Source organism: Culex pipiens, chromosome 3 (assembly GCF_016801865.2).
Source record: "Culex pipiens pallens isolate TS chromosome 3, TS_CPP_V2, whole genome shotgun sequence".
Classification (NCBI taxonomy): domain Eukaryota; kingdom Metazoa; phylum Arthropoda; class Insecta; order Diptera; family Culicidae; genus Culex; species Culex pipiens.
In genome coordinates this window covers 174,301,423-174,322,848 of record NC_068939.1, presented here as the reverse complement: position 1 = coordinate 174,322,848, position 21,426 = coordinate 174,301,423, and the positions used below count along the sequence as shown (strand labels likewise).

Below are 21,426 nucleotides of genomic sequence, written 5' to 3'. Positions count from 1 at the left end.
TAAAAAAATAGCGAAAAAAAAACTTTTTGCGATACTAATCATCGAAAAATTTCAAAAATTCAAAAGATGTTTAAAACAACATTGCAATGCACTTTTAATTAATTTCAGCTGATTGCACTTAAATTTCTAATGAAATTTTGAAGTGTTTTGAAAAAAATATTATTTTTGCCCCCTATTTTTTTGGGGCAATTTTGTGGGGGTTGACAAAAACATTATATAAAATTCGTACCAGTCTTATAACATGATGTTTTCCGGGCTATAACAAAAATGATATGCTACAAAGTGTCCGGATTTCAGAAATATGAGAATTTCAAAAAAAATGTGAAAAAAATTTTTATAAAACGAAATTGTTTATAAAAAAATTTATAAACAATTTCGTTTTATAAAAATTTATGGAATTTCGAAAAATTTCAATATTTTGTGAAAAATTTAGTTGATTACCACAACAAAAATTTGAGTTTTTCACAAAAAATAACTCTAATAAATGTAAAAAAGCCCACAAAATGTTGCTTCGTTTGTTACACATAGCACTTTATTAATGTTTTAGTATTTTCAAAATACGTTAATTTGTTTTTTTTGGTATTTATACTTTGAAACTTACTGTATTATCAAAAAAATGCTTCGGGTGAAAGCATTAAATATTTACATTACACGGTTTGATTGGGTTATTTTTGGAAGGCTACAAAATATTATCGTGCCCTTTTCAAATATTACGTTTGATTTTGAAGTTTAGAAAATATTTTCATTCGAAAGATTGGAAAATTTTGATTTTTTGAAAATCCCGATATCTTCAGTTGAAAAATACAGGCTAACTGGAACTATTTGTCTGTTTTTCTAAGTCTTGAAATGAAAACGGTATAGAATTTTCTAAGCGTTGTACTATTTTTTTTATTTAGAATTAACAATGGCAACAAATTGAAAACGATGCATCTTTATTTAAAAAAAATTACAAGCTTTTTGATAAAAATATTTAGTATTACATTAAAACAATTTTTGAAATTTTTCTTGAGCATATTTTAACCAGGCATTGCTGAAAAATAATTATTTTTATCAAAAAGAATTTCGCAATTATTTTTTCCATAATTCTCTATCAATCAAATGTTACTTTTTCAAGCTTCATACAACAATTCCAACAAGTTAAAGTATTCACATTTTTTTCAGGTTCAAGTACAAATCTCGCAATAGAGACCGACAAAATGTTCGCTTTCTTGCAATAAGGCGCTTCGATCTGTTTTTTTTTTTTCAAAAAAAAGTTTGTCTGTGAAAATAATTATTCATAAAACGGAACTGAAATAATTCTGAGTGTCAAAAATATGTCTTAGACATTATTTTAAAAAGTTCATCCCATCTCACGGCAAAGGATTTACAACCTTCCTTTGAGTACCGTAAACCGGGGTGACTTTGATAGGATTTCAATTTATTTTTGGAATATTTCCCAACTGGAAAGGTTTTTCTCAAGATAATTATTTTTAAAACATGTACTGGGGTAGGCCACACAAAGTTCATGCACTATTTCTTGAAAAAGTTATTTTTCTATAATGCTCAGAAAAATAGTTACGTTAAAAATTCTCATTTTAAATTCCGGGGTGACTTTGATAGTCATAGTTTTTCTTGATAAAATCAGATTATAGGTGTTCAAACTTCATTTTTACGTTAAATGAACCATCACTAAAGTTGATAATATAGTTTTCAAGAAAAAAAATCAATGTTTATATTAAGTTAACTAAGTTTTAAGGCTTTTTAACAAAATACATATAAATTTTAGGTAAAGTTGTTAAAAAGTCGGAATTGTGCCTGAAATTCGTTAAATCTAGTATTGTTCATAAAATTATCGATTTATATTACATTTTAAACTGAATTCGAAGCACGAATCACAAGTTTTCACATTTCATATGAAATTTGTTCAATTGAAATTGCCTATAAATTTGGAGATTTTTTTGAATTTTGTTTCAAAAACACATATTATTTAATATTTACAAAATTAGTTTACCTTCTCCTAGTGGAAAATTGTCCAAAGAATCCGAAAATGTATTCCATTTTCCGATTCAAAATTATGTTCATTGAGAAAATCATGACACTTTGAGGAGTTTGAAATAATGCCTTTCATCAACATTTTCTTAATAATAGTTAACTAACTTTTTAAACCTTTCAAAATGTTATGAAAAGTTCTTCTTGAGGTACTTTGAGTACTTCTCTACCATGGTCAGTTTGATTCTAAACCATTCCGTACGTATTTAATTTGTACTCTTCATTTTGCGGAAAAATCTCAAACCTATCAAAGTCACCCCGGCTATCAAAGTCACCCCGTTTTACGGTACACAAAATTAAACCATTCTACCGGAAATTCCATCACACAATGCCAAAAGTCCTATCTTCGACATACAAAAAAAAAGAAGAAACGTTTTATGACTTCCTTTGAAGGATCTAACATCCCATTTTTATCTCTCGTGACGATCCTTCGTACAACAACAAACTGGCAACTTTCCCTCTGTACAGCACGCAGTGAAGCTTCAATTTCAGTCAGGTTGCGAAAAAAGACCCACATATCACCCCCCCGCCCCCACCCTTTCCCAACATCGATATGCAGGCTGGCTGTGAGCTTTCGCTCTCCCTTCAGACCACAAAGCTCTACTCAAATAACAACGCAGCAGCAGGGGCGGTGGGGGAGGGATTTTTGTCGTGTCTGTTTGCCCATCTCCCCCTTTGGGGGTGGTGGTGGTATGTACCCGTTACAAGGGAACTTTGTGAGAGGGCGGTGGGGAGTTGCGGCTAATCTGGTTGGCGGTTTGCTCAGTGTGTATGTGTGAACATTTATGATTCACAAATGAGTACACACAGTTTATTTGGTTTACCACAGACACGCCCAAAAGAAAAATAATCAGACTTGCCAAGAGTTCCATTCTTGGAAAGCGTAACCAGATGAGGGAAATTTTAGGTGGTTCGTTCTGCTTCGTAAACGAGGCAAATTACAACATCACAGATTAGGGGGTTTGTCAAGAAATGGGAACGAGCAGATTGCGGTAAAGTTTTGATTAGCTTAACAAGTTGGCGGTTTTTAAATTCATTTGAATTTTTCAGCGATTTTTTGTGGAAAAACATCACCGGCCAAAACTTTTGATGAAAATTTTCATTTTTATCGTTAATTATGATATTTTTGATAATTCCTTCATTTCATTTCATTTCATTTCATTTTATTAGGTTGCTTTAACAATTACATTGGTGCAGTTGTTATCCTGAGCTGAGATATGGACTACCTTTCAACAACTGATTTGTTCAAAATGGGGAGAGAATTTACTGGTACTAAGGAGAACAAATTAGACAGAGAAGGAAAAAAATTGCAAAAATAACCTTCGAAATAATTTGATAATTCCTGAATAGATTAAAACAACATTTTTATCGTAATCGGGGACTTTCTTTTATGACACGTCTTATTCCACACAAATCAACCACAAAAATCATTTGACAATCTTCATTCTCTCTTTCGCTGGCCGCGCGCTTCTCGCTGTTTTCTCGCTCGTTGTTCTCTCTCGCAGCTCGCTAGCGCGCTCTCGCACTCAATCCGCAATCTGTCAACTGCCAAGTCAATATTTATGAAGGTGCGCACTTTTTGTTGCGCTCTAAACTCTTATTTATGAATTATATCAATCTTAGAATAAATACTCAATCAATAATTTATTTCATATTCAATTCTGCAACCCATAATCCCTACAATTATAAATAAAATATTAATGTAAAAATATATTATTCTTTAAAGTATGACATTTTTAAGCATTTGTCCAGGGTTCTCTCGTTTTATGTTATTTTCTGGAATAAAATGAAATAGTTAGCTCCCAAGCTGTAACAAACTGCGTTTACAAGGTTTTACATTTGGTTGCTTATACGACCTTTTCAAATGCTGTTTTGAAAATAATTTTAAGTCATTTATTTTTCAAGAAAGTTTAACCTGGAATCAAATAGTGGCATAATTTTTGTTAATTATAGCAAACAATTTTAAATGGGTTTTTGTGATATTTTCGTGAAGTAAAAAAAAATTTTTTATTTGCGATTTGCTTATTTTCATCGATCTTACTCTAAAAAAATAAAAAAATAAAAAAAAACTACAGGCTACGGTTTAATAATTTAAATAAAAAAGTGTTTTAAAATGCATTATAGACCTGTCCAGTAGGGTGCAAAGAATATGGAACTTTTCCTCAAAACCTCGCTCCACAAGCTGAATATTGTTCCTTGAGCTACTTTAGGACTCTGGGCCAAATATGAACAAAATCGGTCAACATTTACCCATTAATACTCGAAGAAGTTTGTATGGGAAAAATCGAAAATATGTATGGTAAACCCAATTTTCTTAAGGTTTGGTCTGCAGGGTGCGCTATTTCCATCCAAATATTCTCAAAAGTGAGATTCTCATTGAAAATTCAATGCTCTACAACTTTGTACAACATGTCAAATCTGTAAAACTCGATCCTAAAAAGTTATAAGCGATTTAAAAAAAGTCATTTTTGTATGAAAAACATTTTTTTCGCCCTTATTTAGGCTCGGGTATCAATGGGTTAATCTCAACCAAAATTTGCACAGATGCCTAAAATAACCCAATAAACAAGCAGGGGGTCATTTTTTCTGGGCACCCTACTGTCCAGTTGTTTGGCAATTTTAAGATTTCAAAATTTCTTTGAAATGTACAGCACCGCAAAACTTTTTTTTTCTTGTAAAAATAAAATTTTCGTCAATTTTATTTTTGCAAGGAAAAAAAAAGTTTTGCGGTGCTGTACATTTCAATTTGACAAATGTTCAAAATATTTAATTGGACAGGTGTATTAAGCATTTTAAACAATATTTTTATTCAAATGTCAAAATTGTGGCCATCTCCCTTGATTTTGGTCAGAGTCGAGGGACATTATCTCCAAAAAATATTCCAGCAGCCTCATAAAAATATTTATAAAAAGGATTTTTTAAATATTGCAAAGTGTCACTATGATTTTTTAAATGAAGATAATGGCGAATCGGAAAACGGACTGCATTATCGGGGTAATTAGTTAGTCAAGCATTTCATTGTTGTTTTTTTTTAATTTAAAAAATACAATAGCGATGTATACGACTGTGGGACCATCCGTAAACCACTTGGACACTTTTTTGAAAATCTCAGACCATCAGCTCTCCCCTCCCCCCATGTGGACAGTATCCATACAAAATAAAACTTTTTTTGTATGGAGCGTGGACAATCGCTAAAATCCGCCCCCCGCACGTGGGCAATAAATTTTTGATTTGTTAAGATTTAGATACCGTAAAACGGGGTGACTTTGATAGCCGGGGTGACTTTGATAGGTTAGCGATTTTTCCGCAAAATGAAGAGTACAATTAAAATACGTAAGGAATGGTTTAGAAACATACTGACCGTGATAGAGAAGTGTTCAAAGTACCTCAAGAAGAACTTTTCATAAAATGTTGACAAGTTTAAAAAGTTAGTTAACTATAGTTAAGAAAATGTTGATGAAAGTCATTATTTTAAACTTCTCTAAGTCTCATGATTTTCTAAATGAACATGATTTTTAATCGGAAAACAGAATGCATTTTCGGATTCTTTGGACAATTTTCCACTAGGAGAAGGTTAAAAAAGTTTGTAAATAATAAATAATATGTATTTTTGAAACATAATTTTAAAAAAATCACCAAATTTATAGGCAATTTCAGTATAACAAATTTCATGTGAAATGTGAAAACTTGTGATTCGTGCTTCGAATTCAGTATAAAATGCAATATAAATCGATAATTTTACAAAACAAAACTAGTTTTAACAAATTTAAGCATAAGCATAAGCATAGGTGCCCACCCGCAGTTGCTACTCCGTTATTGACCAGGACCTCCAGAAGTTACATCCACGAGCCGTGGAAGATAAGTGGGTGCTATCTTTCCTCGCTTCGCAACTTCTCAAAGGCCCCTATCATGCTGATCAATACCGGCGCCGGCCACGACCAGTGGTTGGGTCACGGGGAAGTGGATGGGAATGTTAGTCCGATACTTGAGTGATAGAGACCGCCCAATCGACTGCTTCTCCGACAAAGTATCACATGAGTTTTGAGGGGGTTAGTAGATGGGTATGAGGTCAGGATTCACGAGTGGCAGTGATGTGACCATGAGCATTTTGTTTATCGGTTGAAATTTTAAATCTTAGGCAGCCGGCTGCGGAAAGATAAATAATTGATTATTTAAAAAGTTTGTTTTAATCGAACGCGTGCCAACCGAGCGGTAGTGCTATGGGCTGGACTTATCAGTATATTTTTACTGTTGGTACAATTAAGATAACGCGAGCAAATGTCAAAAATAGTAGATGAGTTAATACTAAAGCTGCCAGTTGTAATAAATTATTACGATCAACGAATATAAACGAAAAGAAAACAGGACACCACGTAACCGATTGTAATGAAATTAAAACAATAACTCAAACGAACTTAACCGGCGGCGTGCCTTCCTATCAACGATGATAAAAGAAGAACTAATAAATTTAAAATATAAAAAGACTCCAAAAAAGCACGTTGCATAGTAACCGCGAAGTCCCGCTACTCACAATCGCATCCGAAAGATAGCTATCTAGAATTTTAAATATCGTATTAATTCGACCGCGATCCTCCAGAAATTCTTCGTCGGCGTGCCTTCCGATCAACGGTGATGTAAGAAGGGCTTCATTCATTAAAATGATTTTATATCATAAGTCTTAAAACGTATTCGTCGGCTTGCCTTCCGATCATCGATGATATAGAAAGGACTTAATCCAGCAATACGACTTGCTTGTCTCGAAAAAAAAAGAATTCAGATCGTTTCTATCGAAAACTATGTAAAGAGAACAAAAATAAACTCATTGGCCAACGAACGCGCGAACTAAAAATAAAGAAAAGATAAGAAGAAGACCAATCACCCCATGCACACAAACAGCGACATAAAAGAGATGAAAACAACACGAATCAGAAGAAATCCAATCACCCCATGTACACAAATAGCGACACAAAAGAGATGGAAAATAACACGAAAAAACAGGACTGCGCGTCCACACTGGCACCGCACAACTGATGCCATTATTTAATTATAATGACCAATCACCCCATGCACTCGAACAGCGCCCCAAAGAGATGGAAAATAACACGAAAAAACAGGACTGTGCGTCCACACTGGCACCGCACAACTGATCAAAACTAGTTTTAACAAATTTCAGGCAAAATTCCGACTTTTTAACAATTTTACCTAAAATTTATATGTATTTTGTTGAAAAAGCTTATAAACTTAGTTAACTTAACATAAACATTGATTTTTTTCTAACAAACTATATCAGCTACTTTAGTGATGGTACATTTAACGTAAAAATAAAGTTTGAACATCTTAAATATGATTTTAACAAGAAAAACTATGACTATCAAAGTCACCCCGGAATTAAAACTAAGAATTTTTAACGTAACTATTTTTCTAAACACTATTGAAAAAACTTTTTTTTCCAAAATTGTGCATGGACTTTGTGTGGCCTACCCCAGTACATGTTTTAAAAATAATAATATTGAGAAAACCCTTACCTGTTGGAAAATATTCTAAAAACAAATTGAAATCCTATCAAAGTCACCCCGGTTTACGGTACCAAGTCTTCGGGACAAATGATCAAGGTTATTAGGGGTATCTTTTGGTTAGAGAACGTGGAGCTTATTAGAGAACGGCAATCTCAAACCAAAAGTACCAATCGAAGCACGAGAACTGTCAATCGGAGGTCAGGTACCAATCGAGCAAAATCCTTTGTCTTATGCTCGATTGGTACCTCCGTTTGACAGTTCTCGTGTTTAGATTGGTGCTTTTGGTTTGAGATGGCCGTTCTCTAATAAACTCCAGGTTCTCTACTTTTGGTATGGTGGACATTAGGTTGGTCCAAGTTTTCAGGTGGTTCACCATTTTTATTTTGGCGGAATGACGAGATAGCGCTTCTGTGTCTTGAAAAAAGTTGTAGGGAGCACAATTTTGAGCACCTTTGCTGAAGAGCGCAAAGATCTATCTTCAAACGGGAAGTTTTTAGAGCCATTTTTGTGATTTAGGTTAAGGTATTCAAGAAAAAAATAGTTTTTGAATTTATCCACTCAGGCATATGTCGTAGCGAGTTGGTGTCTTCTAGACATTTGTAGAGCTTATCAAAACACACATTTATCTTCGAAGAGAGCGAAAATCGGAACTATTAAATGAATTTGAATAATTTGAAAACGTGGAGGAGTTTTTCCTTGATTTTGGAAGCTTCTGAAGGTACACATTCTAGAGTACATTTGCTGAAAATATCTCGGAGGTATTTTTTGTTTAACTCATTTAATCTCAATTTGAAAATAAGTATTTTAAAATCGTTTTTGCCCATATGTCAAGCATAGAAATGTTCATTTTGACAAGCTCTACAATTGTCTAGAAGGACCCAAAAATGTACAAAATGATCTAGTGGTTGTAAAAGAAGAAAGCAGTGCTAGCTGAAATATTTCATTTATTTATTTATTTGGTTGATTCTTGAAATATTACAGCTCAAACTTGCTTCTTTTATCAATTTTGTCACGCTAGATTTCGGTCTCGGACCACTGTGGAATGATACGACCGTATCAATTAAGTTTGAACACTATAAAACTGAAATTTGTAAGAAATTCACTTTCAAAGTCAACCCGGATTTTACCCGGATTCTACCTCAGTATATGTTTTAGGAATAAAAATCGTGAGAATTTTGAAAATGGGTTGAAATCCTATCACCATATTTCGTCGCCGTTGTGTTAACTTGTCGTACGTGCATTTTGGGCCACATTGAGTTAAGAACGCATTTTGTGCATCTCACAATGCCACATCTTTTGACTTTCACAGATCCCAATTCGATTTCAATCCTGAGATATTCAATGAAAACCAAAAAAGCTCAAAAAAATTATGTCACTTTTCATATAAAAGTAGTTTCAATCTTGTCGTGCTATCTTGTCACTCCCTGAAAATTGATGTTAGTGCGACAAAAGGCCAAAGGGATTTCAGGTCAGGATGCGTTTGACGCACGTACAAGCTAGACTACCTTAAACATTTGTAATTATAACTCGGGACTCCAGCAACCCACTTCAACCAAACTTCGGGACAATGCACAGAATGGTCAGCCAAACAAAACGTGTTTGTTATTGTTTACATGGCGTGCTCTCGTTTTTATTTATTTAAGGTCATACATTAATACGCGTTTTTCTCGGAACGTCAAAATGGCGGGTGCGACAAGATAGCACGACGAAGTCGATTTGATATTGAATAGGACTTATTTTTCTTCGAAACATTTTTTTTTAAATGTTACATCCAAAAGTTATTGCGAATTCGCTACGGCAACGTGCAACAGGTGGCAAGATATGACTTGGATATTGAGTAATAGAGAGTTCAAATAAATCGAGCCATGCTGCCATATTAATTCCCCGTAAATCCAACCCTTTTGATCCGCTTTTCAGCTACATCTTCTCACTTGCCCTGGCCGACCTGCTGGTGATTCTGGTGTGCGTCCCGCTGGCATCCATCATCTACACCCTGGAGTCCTGGCCGTGGGGGGTAACGCTGTGTCGAGTTACGGAATGCTTCCGGGAAATCAGCATCGGCGTATCGGTGTTCACGCTGACCGCGCTGGCCGCCGATCGGTACTGTGCCATCGTGAATCCACTCCGGAAGCTACAGGTAAATCACACATTGCCCACAGCTTTGAACTATTCGCTGACTCTAATGCTTGATGTTTCTTGTTTGACACGAACCTCGCAGACCCGCCCAATTACGGTAATAGTGGCCGTTTTCATTTGGTTGCTAGCGATTGCACTGGCCATGCCCTCGGCAATCGTGTCCGACGTGGTCCAGGTGGACATCCCTAACAAGACCATCGAGTACTGCTCACCGTTTGGCCAGCGAACGAACGATTCGTTAGCGTACTCGAAGTAAGTTTCAAAATTGTCAATTATTTTCTGCAATTAAAATGGCACGTATTTGATTCCCCCCCTCCCCCGGTACAGGTTCAAAACGGTGGTCAACTCCACGGTGTACTACTTCCTTCCGCTGGCAATCATTGGCATCCTGTACATCCTGATGGCGTACCGGTTGCATGCGAGCGCCCGGGACATGCCGGGCGAAAACACGGGCCCGCAGAGTCGGTCCCAGGCGCGGGCTCGGAGACACGTGGCCCGGATGGTGATTGTGATGGTGCTGGTGTTTATCGTTTGCTTTCTGCCGCACCACGTGTTCCAGCTGTGGTTCCACCTGAACCCGAACACCGAGGAGGACTACGACGACTTTTGGCACATTCTGCGGATAACGGGATTCTGTCTGAGGTGAGTTTGAGAAATGAAGACGAGTGCTGTACACGGAAACAAGTTTTAGGCAAGAATTGACAAATATGTTGACGTGAAATTAAAAAAAATGCTTGTTGATAAAATTTACCAAAGTTTTAGTCAAATTTGCTCACAATTCATAATTTTCAATAATTTTACTTTTTTTATATTTTGCATTTTTATATTTTGCGTATAATACTTTAGTATTTTAGTATTTTAGTATTTTAGTATTTTAGTGTTTTAGTATTCTAGTATTTTAGTATTTTAGTATTTTAGTATTTTAGTATTTTAGTATTTTAGTATTTTAGTATTTTAGTATTTTAGTATTTTAGTATTTTAGTATTTTAGTATTTTAGTATTTCAGTATTTTAGTATTTTAGTATTTTAGTATTTTAGTATTTTAGTATTTTAGTATTTTAGTATTTTAGTATTTTAGTATTTTAGTATTTTAGTATTTTAGTATTTTAGTATTTTAGTATTTTAGTATTTTAGTATTTTAGTATTTTAGTATTTTAGTATTTTAGTATTTTAGTATTTTAGTATTTTAGTATTTTAGTATTTTAGTATTTTAGTATTTTAGTATTTTAGTATTTTAGTATTTTAGTATTTTAGTATTTTAGTATTTTAGTATTTTAGTATTTTAGTATTTTAGTATTTTAGTATTTTAGTATTTTAGTATTTTAGTATTTTAGTATTTTAGTATTTTAGTATTTTAGTATTTTAGTATTTTAGTATTTTAGTATTTTAGTATTTTAGTATTTTAGTATTTTCGTATTTTAGTATTTTAGTATTTTAGTATTTTAGTATTTTAGTATTTTAGTATTTTAGTATTTTAGTATTTTAGTATTTTAGTATTTTAGTATTTTAGTATTTTAGTATTTTAGTATTTTAGTATTTTAGTATTTTTGTATTTTAGTATTTTAGTATTTTAGTATTTTAGTATTTTAGTATTTTAGTATTTTAGTATTTTAGTATTTTAGTATTTTAGTATTTTAGTATTTTAGTATTTTAGTATTTTAGTATTTTAGTATTTTAGTATTTTAGTATTTTAGTATTTTAGTATTTTAGTATTTTAGTATTTTAGTATTTTAGTATTTTAGTATTTTAGTATTTTAGTATTTCAGTATTTTAGTATTTTAGTATTTTAGTATTTTAGTATTTTAGTATTTTAGTATTTTAGTATTTTAGTGTTCTCGAAATTTGACAAGAAACTTTTGAAATTAATTTTTTTGAGCTGAAATTTAGCCAAACCCTCACCAAGCCTTCATACAGTAAAACCCTGATAGTTTGACAATGGCACTTCAATCAATCCGTATTCCCTCCCCTCTTCCCCTTCACAGCTTCCTAAATTCCTGCATCAACCCGGTGGCCCTGTACTGCGTGTCGGGCGTGTTCCGGCAGCACTTCCACCGGTACCTGTGCTGCCGGCAAATGTCCGTCCAGCGGCGCATCGGAATGTCCTCGGCGGGGAACGCCTGCGAGACGAGCTTCGTGTCGACGATCCGGCGATCGCAGCACAACCACAGCATCCGCAAGTCCCTGTCGGTGCACTCCGTCCAGAGCACCAAAAGGTGAGGCAGCGTCCGGCTGATGGTGTACTTCAAGGGCGTCGGGAGCGGTGGCACCGGCGGCACTGGATCCAACGGCCGGAAACCATCGATTCGTTAAACGAGGGAGGCGGTGATTTGCTGAGTAAACCGAGTGGTATTAGATCATTGCTCACGTCGGGGCTTGATCAGTGTGGTGTAATTAGGTGAATTTAATGCCGGTTTGAAAATGGCAGCACTTGATCTCTTAATGTCAAAAATCAAATTAAATAACGAATTAAATGGATAGTTATATACACAAAGTGCAGACCAAAAACTAGTTGAATGTAGATATAAACTGAACGACATGTTGAACAAAAATCAAATTAATCACCAAAGTATGTATTTTTTTACATAAGTTATTGAAAAAAGCGTATGCAATCCTATAAATCTTTATATTGAGATCTGAATAAAACATGTTTGACTTTATATATGAGACCGATTTATGCAGCTTTAAACTGGTACTATTGAGAGTGTAAATAATAAAATATCGTTCCTTTGTTCCTTGGGACAACCAAATTTATTGTTGCAGAACAGGGAATCCTTCGTCGATGAGATAGAGAGAGCAGAGCATAATTAGTGCGGAATACGTATCATTGTGTGTCGGATAATGAAGCACCCAAATTGCATTTCCAATTGATGGAAAAGCTGTGTTTGCTGTAGTCGGCACCATTTGTGGACGCAAGTGTGACTTATTTGCAAGAACTCAGTTTCCTGGCTATTACCACTGTGGATATGAACAAAAATCAAATGAGACAAATTTGCTGCTTGAACTTGGGCTCTAATTGGACTCATAACAACGAGTTTACTGCAGGATGACTCTGAAATGGGTTGTTTTACAAGGGCTGTCACAGCATTGTTTTTTAAAGCACAAATAATTTAATGAATGAGTTACCATTTGATGAGGTCTGTTCATTATGTGTTTGCGACTATTTATATTTTTTAATTCAATGTAAAGAAAAGACATGGCAAATTAAAATCGAATCACAGAGTTCTTAGTATAGTCATTGTAAAACAGCTGAATAATTTTCCTTTTTTGAGAACAGAACTGATTTCAACAACAATTCAACTCAACTATTCAAATAAAATAAATAAAAAACGCATTTGATTCAGTTCATTAACATTCAAACTCATTTCACAATCGCAGTATTTTTAAGCCTTCATGACAACCAAATAAACTATTTACACTGAATTGGAGATACACGTTAAAACGAAGTGCACAAACTTGATTGTAATACAAATGTAAATAAATCAACGCGAAATGTTCTGTGAACGAGGTGTAATAAGTATTTTTTACGAAGTCTATTAAATAAACATTGAAAGAATTCCCTCTTTGTGGCGTGTGCGTTATCGATCTTCAAAATGTCTATTGGAGAAAATAAATTACCTAAAATACGCCTACCGCAGGCAACGGCCAGGCATGTTTGTTGCAAATCTCAACGTTGCATTTTTTCGATATTTTTAATTTTGTTTGTTCTGCAGGCCAAGGGTGCATAATACTGATGATACTCGTCAGTTGACACACCTAGGCGAGGAACATCCCGGAAGGAGCCCAACTACATCCGTAGTGCTGTTTGGACAAAACAGCATGGCTCTGGTTCCTTGCAAGTGTCCTATTTTCTTACCTCCACGTTGGCTTGGTTTAGTCATCATGATGACAAGGTGTAACCTAGCTGGTGGCCTGTGGAAACGACTCGTAAACCTTTGACCAGCAAGGGTCAGAGTAGAGACGGCTAGAAGAAAGGGGCGCGTCAATGTGGGAAAGGGAAGTAATTTGTGATTGTAGACGGTATTGTTTTGATTCGCAGTATGTTGAGTCAACTGCTGTGGATGTACTTGAGCATCGCAGAACGGGGTTTCTCTACTTTCCATTTCAGCTAACAGCTATCTTCTGTTTATTTTGTTTCACTGATTTTCTAAATCGGTTTCTGTTTACTATCCTTCATTTGATTTCGATTTTACTTATTTGATTCTCTTATTTCTCAACGCTTTTCCACTCTATTTTACCAATTGATGCTGCTGTAACAAACTGTCTGCTTTCCCTTAATTTGGCAGCGATGTCAATTTTGTTTATCATGTGCCTTTTCTTTATTTATCTATTTCAATAATTTCTCATCTTCCCTGTAAATTGCCCCCAAAACAATCCAAGCTTGTTTGTTACCTCTTTTTATTAACTATTGTTAATTTCTATATCTACTTCATAAATTACTATCTTCCTTTTACTATTGATTCTTTACATAGTATATTTCCTTCCCTGTCCATTGTTTTGAAACTTCACCTTTTTCTTAAGCAAGTGAGGTTCGAGCCCTTACTCAATTTATGGAATGGTTAAAGAATTAACACAAATATTACTATTGTACTTTTGGTAAACTTTTATAACATGCTTAGGACCAAAAATTTGTAACAAAACACCGCGACAAAAGAAATAGCAACAGATAAACACGACTCAACACTAGGAAAGGTTTCAGGAGAAAACAATACACAGTAAATAACAATTAGTTTTTGAATTCAAACTAAAAAATAAAACAGTACTTGCTTTAATGACAATTGATAGGCACACTATAAATGGTTAGGCGCTTATACTTACATCAAACCCTACGTAATGTACCACCCCCGGCCGAGTTAAAATGCGTAACCGGAAAAGAAGGTGTGCATGCCTGGCACGAACACTCAAAGCTTGTTCTAGCGTGCTGCTCGTACTGACTCAGAGCAAGGGTGAGATGTAGGTGTAAGGGCAGTGCGTGTTCGTCGGGAACCTGGTGCATAAGATCGGTCAAGGCCCGTTCTTACACTGAAAATTGCGAATTGCGAATTGCGAATTTTTAATTTTGTTTCTTTTGATTTGCATGTAACCATGTTAAAAAAATGGCATTTTGCCTCATTAGATTTTCCAGACAAGGCTCCATACAATTTTGCGGACTAGTCTTAAACAATAGGCATGTATTTTCACTTGGTAATATTTTCTTTGTAAAATACTAAAATTTACATTAAAAATCACATTTTTAAACAACCGTAACTTTCATTCAAATTTTAGTATATTTGAAAAAAACGGCATTTTGTGAAAATTTAAGTATTTTACAAACAAAACTCTAAAAAAGAGAAAATTCATAAAAAAATATCGTTTCGTTGGATATCCATATTACGGTATTTTGTGAAAATTTCGGTATTTTACAATTAAAACCCGAATAAAGTGAAAAAGCATACACAATTTCGTATTGCAAATTATTATTTTTTTTGAAAAAAAAAGGTATTTTCTTAAATTGTTTGAGTATTTATACTTTGAGACTTATTATACATATTATTAAAGAAATATTGTTAGCTTTCAAAATTTAACATGATTTTGATGGATTAAGTAAATTTTAGAAAGATTTAAAAAATGAGTTATCGTCCGTTATCGTCGATAAGATTATCGCCGATAGGGTTTGGGATGATGCAATATCAAATCTGGTACAAAAGCTGTAATTTTTTTTAAATGTGATCATCGATGGAAGAATCATCATCAAAAGAAATTCTTTGAGCGTTCATCAAGGGAAAAAATCCGAAGGGAACGTGGCTCTCCTCTCTCGCGCACGAAAAAAAAATCATCATATTGATTATTCGGCGGAACATCTTTTTCACTACTATACTTCGACGCTGTCGTGCTAACATGTCGCACCCGCCATTTCGACGTTTCGAGAAAAACGAGCTTTTTTGGTTTTTATTGAATATCTCAGGATTGGAATCGAATTTTGGGGATCTGTGAAGGTCAAAAGGTGAGGCATTGTGAGCTGCACAAAATGGCGTTCTTAATTAAATTTGGCCCAAAATGCACGTACGACAAGTTAGCACGACGGCGACGACTTGCATGTGTAACGTCGCACGTCGAAAAATGACCTGTCACTGTAGATGGACAATGTGTGTAAACAAAGCGAAATAAATGATTTTAAGTGGTGCTGACAAGGAAATTCACAAAAAAAACATCAACAGATTTTCTTGGAGAAGTTCGGGAGCGATTTTATTTTGCGTGATTTGCTTCCTCTCTCTTTCGCGGGTGAAAAAAGCTCGCAAGCGAAAATGATTTTTTTGCGATTATTCCATCCCTGAATATGATTTTTAGATGAAATCTAACATATTATCATTTTTTTTTGGAAATCATGTTTGCAATTGCGATTGAAAATTGTTCTACACATTTTTTTATAAAGAGCACCGTTTTCAAATTAATGACGTTGCAAAGTGATTTTTTGTGGACAAGATCTTTTTTTATGTCCTGCAATTTAAAAATACTGCATAGAGGAAAAGCAAAAAAAAATGTGGTGCTGTTCAACGGAATGTCGCAACAAAATCAAAATATGTTTGACCGATCCCATACATGCTGAATATGATTTTAAACTCAGGAAAATACTTTTCAAATTGTTTCCAGTTGATTAGACTTCTATTTCCTATAATGTTTTGAAGTTTTTTGAAAAAATATTTTTCTGCCCTCTAATTTATCGGACTGATTTTGAAGGGGGTAGGGGGAGGACGGCATAAAGTGCAAAACCGAAATTTTTAACCTTGCCGATTCACTCGGATAAAGTTTCAACCTCAGAGAACACATCCTTCTGCTTTATTCAGATATTTTCTCAAACAAACCCAGATGCATCGTTAGGAAGCTTATGAGGGAAGCTCAAACCAATGATATTTTCATTGAAACGTCTTCACAAGTCACCCTTCTAGCATCCCTCATCGTTAGCACCAGAAGGATTTCCTGTGTCGTCTTTGCTAGAGGTGGAAAATTAGTTCCTTCGCAATCCAATCTTTCGCCACCAATGTCAGGTAGACTTGTACGGGAAACACCTTTTCCAGATGGTGACAGCTTACAACTTTGTAGGAAGAGCTTTTCTAGGGTGGCACAATTTATTGGAAATACAAGTTTAAAATTAAGCTTAAATTTGTACTAGAAATGATTTCTCTTTCCAGATAAGCCTAATTGAAGTTTTGGTTAATTTCGTAAAAGGGGAAGTTCAACTATGTTTAATGCCACGTTAGACGGCAACATGCCTTTGCACTTTCCAAGAAGTGTTGACGAGCCACCCCAACCGGCAGGCAGGAACCACCTGAGGGCAGAATGTGTTAAGCTGAAGATGGCTGCTGATGGAATGTGTCATAAGCATATTTTCTGCAAAGCATCGCCTTGAAGAGCTGCTAAAGCAGGCCTGCCCAACCTTTTTGGCTCAATTTTCACATTTTTGATCGTCAAAATTACAATTGCCCATTTTTTCATGGTTTATTTGATGGAATCGGTTCTCAGATGACCAGTGAACATAACTTTGACAAAAGTTTGAAAAAATATTTTTGCAGGTCGTTTTTATGTAAGTTTTAAGTGAAAAATTGGTCCGGCCCGCGGGCCGGATTGATTTTTGACGTAGAATGCAGATAAAAACGACTTATATAAATATTTTTTCAAACTTTTGGAATAATTTTGTTCACTGGTCATCTGTGAACCGAATCCATCAAATAAACCATGAAAAAATGAACAATTGTAATTTTTACGATGAAAAATGTAAAAATTTTGCCAAAAAGGTTGGGCAGGCCTGTGCTAAAGTATTAGAGCATAATAGATTTTACTTGGTACTTGAAGAATCACCTGTCTTTGGCAATTTGCATGTTTTTGTGTTGAACATTGGGTTGAAAGACTGGACTTTGTGAGACAATTTTGATTTGAAAGTTTGAGTGGCAAATTACATTCAGTTGCAAAATGAATTGTTTTTAGATGTTTAAATGATGTGTAAATAAATTTCAAAAAAACCTTTTCGAAATTGAAGTTTAGTGCAAAACATAATCATCAAATTTCTTAAAAAGTTGTAAACCTTTAACAATATATTCTTTTAAAAATGAAAAATGTATTTGTCTGTTTTCTATAATTTTGCAATGGTCGATACATTTTGCATTGAATTACCGTAAACCGGGATGACATTGATAGAATTTCAATTTATTTTTGAAATATTTTTCAAGTGGTAAAAATCAGATTTAATGTGTTCAAATTTTATGTTTACGTCAAATATGCCATCACTTGTCTGATACAGCTTTTAAAAAAATCAAGGTTATAAATAGTTAACTAAGTTTATAAGCTTTTTAATGAAATACATATTAATTTTAGGTAAAATTGTCATTTGTTCTAATGAAAATGCCTATAAATTGGGAGATGTTTTTGAGTTATGTTTCAAAAACACATAATATCAATTATTTAAAAAACTTATTTTACCTTTTACTAGTGGAAAATTGTCCAAAGAATCCGAAAATGCATTCCATTTTCCGATTCAAAATCATGTTCATTGAGAAAATCATGACACTTTCAGAATATTAAAATGATGCTATTTATCAACATTTTCTTGATTATAGTTAACTTACTTTTTAAACTTTTCAAAATTTTATGAAAACATCTTCTAAGAGTACTTTGAACACTTCTCTACTACGGTCAGAATGAATCCATACCATTCCGTACGTATTTGATTTGTACTCTTCAGTTTGCGGAAAAATCTCAAACCTATCAAAGTCACCCCGTTTTTTTGTATTTCAATAGAAAATTAATCTATATTTTATCGAAATTTTTGGTAAAACGCTCAATCTATGATTATGATGTTTTGCATTTAAAATGAATAAACTTCAAGAAAATATTTGTTAAAAATATCACTCCCTACGCCACTGTTTACTTACATTGCGAACCCAGCCGGTTGTTCCTTCTTTCCCTACAAAACTTCCGATCGTCAACAACAACAACACAACATTCAGCCAGCAGTCAGTCTCCATCCAATCGGAAATAAGCATATGTTCCTTTTCGAACTGTTATTCCTCGTTGCTTTTCCCCTAAGCCCTTATTGCAGCCTGCATCAAAAGTGTGCCCTGATGGAATCACCCTTTGCGACCCAAGAGTTTTGTCAACTTGCACTTCAAAATTGCATTTAAAATCAAACAAATGGTTGACTTTTCATTTTAATAGGCTAAATTTTGTTAAAAACAAAACTTCTGTTTTATGTATTATTTTAAAAACACATTTGATAGTTCGACTCATTATTTTTATTTTTTTTATTTTTGGTTCATCATTATAAAATAACTAAGGCCAATGCAAATATTCTCAACAGCCTAATAACTACTGTCAATAAGAACTTTTAAATTGTGATTTTGCTTGTATTTTGTTCAGCTGGATTTGATAACAATACTTCAAAAATAAGGGTCGCAAATGGTCAATAATCGTCCCCTTCGATAGTCGTGCGCCGCTGGTATACATAAAAAAAAGAATAAATTTTAAGCGCAGCACGCATGGCAACCGGTCCCTCTTCGTTCCTCCTCTGAGGCGCAACCAACAGGAAAAAAGGACGAAAAGCGAGGCATGCTGCCGGCCACGCTTACGATGCTTTTAATTGATGATTTTTCGAAAACCAGGGGGAAGTTTCGGTGAAAGAAGAAAACATGCTGCAAAAAAGAAAAATAAAAGTACGAATCGTGCCAGCTGCTCTATACTATAATAATGTGGTGGACGTTCGAAATTAAGCCGGTTGTGAGTAGGTGAGTAGAGGAGAAATTTCGAAATGTTTTGGAATCTTTGAATATTGAAGAAATATTGTCGTTATTCTCTTTGAATATTCTTCTACAGCAAAATAAACTAATGCGACTGCTAGAAGTTAAACCAGGATATTTTTTTAAATAAGATTATATTATTAGGATTAGGCTTTACAATAAATTTCTATCCTGTACTCAATATATTTACCCTCATCTTCCTTTTTTCCTTTGGTTTTTTAGTTTATTGTGTTGATATGCAATCCGAGATTTTGGTGTCTATCAATTCCTTACACCATAACGCACCTTTGAGCAAAAAATGAAAACATTCGCTGATGTAGTTTTCGAGATACAGCCCTTTTAAGATGTTACATCCGATTTTCAATAAGAAAACCAAAACAATCTATACAATTTCGGCATTTCAAAGAATATGCATTTTGAGATAATGATGAATTTTGCTTCATATGACTGTCAAGTATCTCTGGGCAAAGTTTCAAAAGGTTTTCAGATCTAATTCTCGAGATACAGCCATTTTATAATGTTATTTCCGACTTTTCTTAGAAAATTTATAAAATCAATACAATTTCAGCATTTCAAAGAATATGCATTTCAAGATAATGATTGATTTTGCTTTATATGACTGTCAAGTATTTCTAGGCCAAGTTTCAAAAGGTTTGCTGATGTTGTTTTTGAGATACAGCCGTATTAAGATGCTATTTCCGACTTTTAACGCCGATTAAATAGATTTTCTCAGAAAAAGTCGGAAATAACATTTTAAAATGGCTGTATTTCGAGAACTACATCAGCAAACCTTCTGAAACTTTGCCCAGAGATACTTGACAGTCATATGAAGCAAAATTCATCATTATCTCGAAATGCATATTCTTTGAAATGCTGAAATTGTATTGATTTTATAGATTTTCTTAGAAAAAGTCGGAAATAACATTTTAAAATGGCTGTATCTCGAGAACTACATCAGCAAACCTTCTGAAACTTTGCCCAGAGATACTTGACAGTCATATGAAGCAAAATTCAGCATTATCTCGAAATTCATATTCTTTGAAGTGCTGAAATTGTATTGATTTTATAGATTTTCTTAGAAAAAGTCGAAAATAACATTTTAAAATGGCTGTATCTCGAGAACTAACTCAGCAAACCTTCTGAAACTTTTCCCAGAGATACTTGACTGTCATATGAAGCAAAACTCATCATTATCTCGAAATGCATATTCTTTGAAATGCTGAAATTGTATTGAGTTTACAGATTTTCTTAGAAAAAGTCGGAAATAACATTTTAAAATGGCTGTATAAATTCATCATTATCTCGAAATGCATATTCTTTGAAATGCCGAAAATGTATAGATTGTTTTGGTTTTCTTATTGAAAATCGGATGTAACATCTTAAAAGGGCTGTATCTCGAAAACTACATCAGCGAATGTTTTCATTTTTTGCTCAGAGGTGCATTATGGTGTAAGGAATCGATAGACACCAAAATCTCGGATTGCATATTTTTTTCATAATAACGGTATTTTGAGCACCGTGCAAACATTATCGTATATATTTTATTTAAACAGAAACAAGCATTTCTGGTTATTCGAATCATGACGTTATTTTGTAACAGCAAGGACACATAAGAAATGAAACAATCAAATGTTTGTCAAAACCTTATTCAAAACTTATTCACCTTATTCAAATAAAAAGAGCAATCCTCTCAGATTTCGGTCATTCGATTTTTTTAAGGTATTTTTTAATCCGGTGAAACATTTTAGATGCCTCTGGCATGCCTAAAGAAGCCATTTTGCATCATTAGTTTGTCCATATAATTTTCCATACAAATTTTGCAAAAAATCAGTATTGATTCAAAAATTCATAAAACGGTCAAAGATTTTTTGCACACTCTGGAAATTTCTGGAAAGTTGGCATTTAATGTCCCCTGAAACATGATAAAAAAATTGTATTTTTTTGCAAATCAAGTTTTAGTAACAAAAAGTGAAATTGAAAAC

The 21,426-nt window shown here is 34.0% G+C and overlaps 1 protein-coding gene across 1 annotated transcript in view; it reads left to right on the top strand.

The window, feature by feature from the left end:
• Positions 1 to 12,860, top strand: part of LOC120427919 (neuropeptide CCHamide-2 receptor-like) — a 52,922-nt gene extending 40,062 nt beyond the window's left edge. The window contains exons 3-6 of the mRNA XM_039592857.2: positions 9,462 to 9,681; positions 9,763 to 9,932; positions 10,008 to 10,322; positions 11,663 to 12,860. Of these exons, the coding sequence (XP_039448791.1) occupies positions 9,462 to 9,681; positions 9,763 to 9,932; positions 10,008 to 10,322; positions 11,663 to 11,897 (940 nt within the window). The 3' untranslated portion in view covers positions 11,898 to 12,860. The remainder of the gene's footprint in view (positions 1 to 9,461; positions 9,682 to 9,762; positions 9,933 to 10,007; positions 10,323 to 11,662) is intronic.
• Positions 12,861 to 21,426: the final 8,566 nt, after the last annotated feature.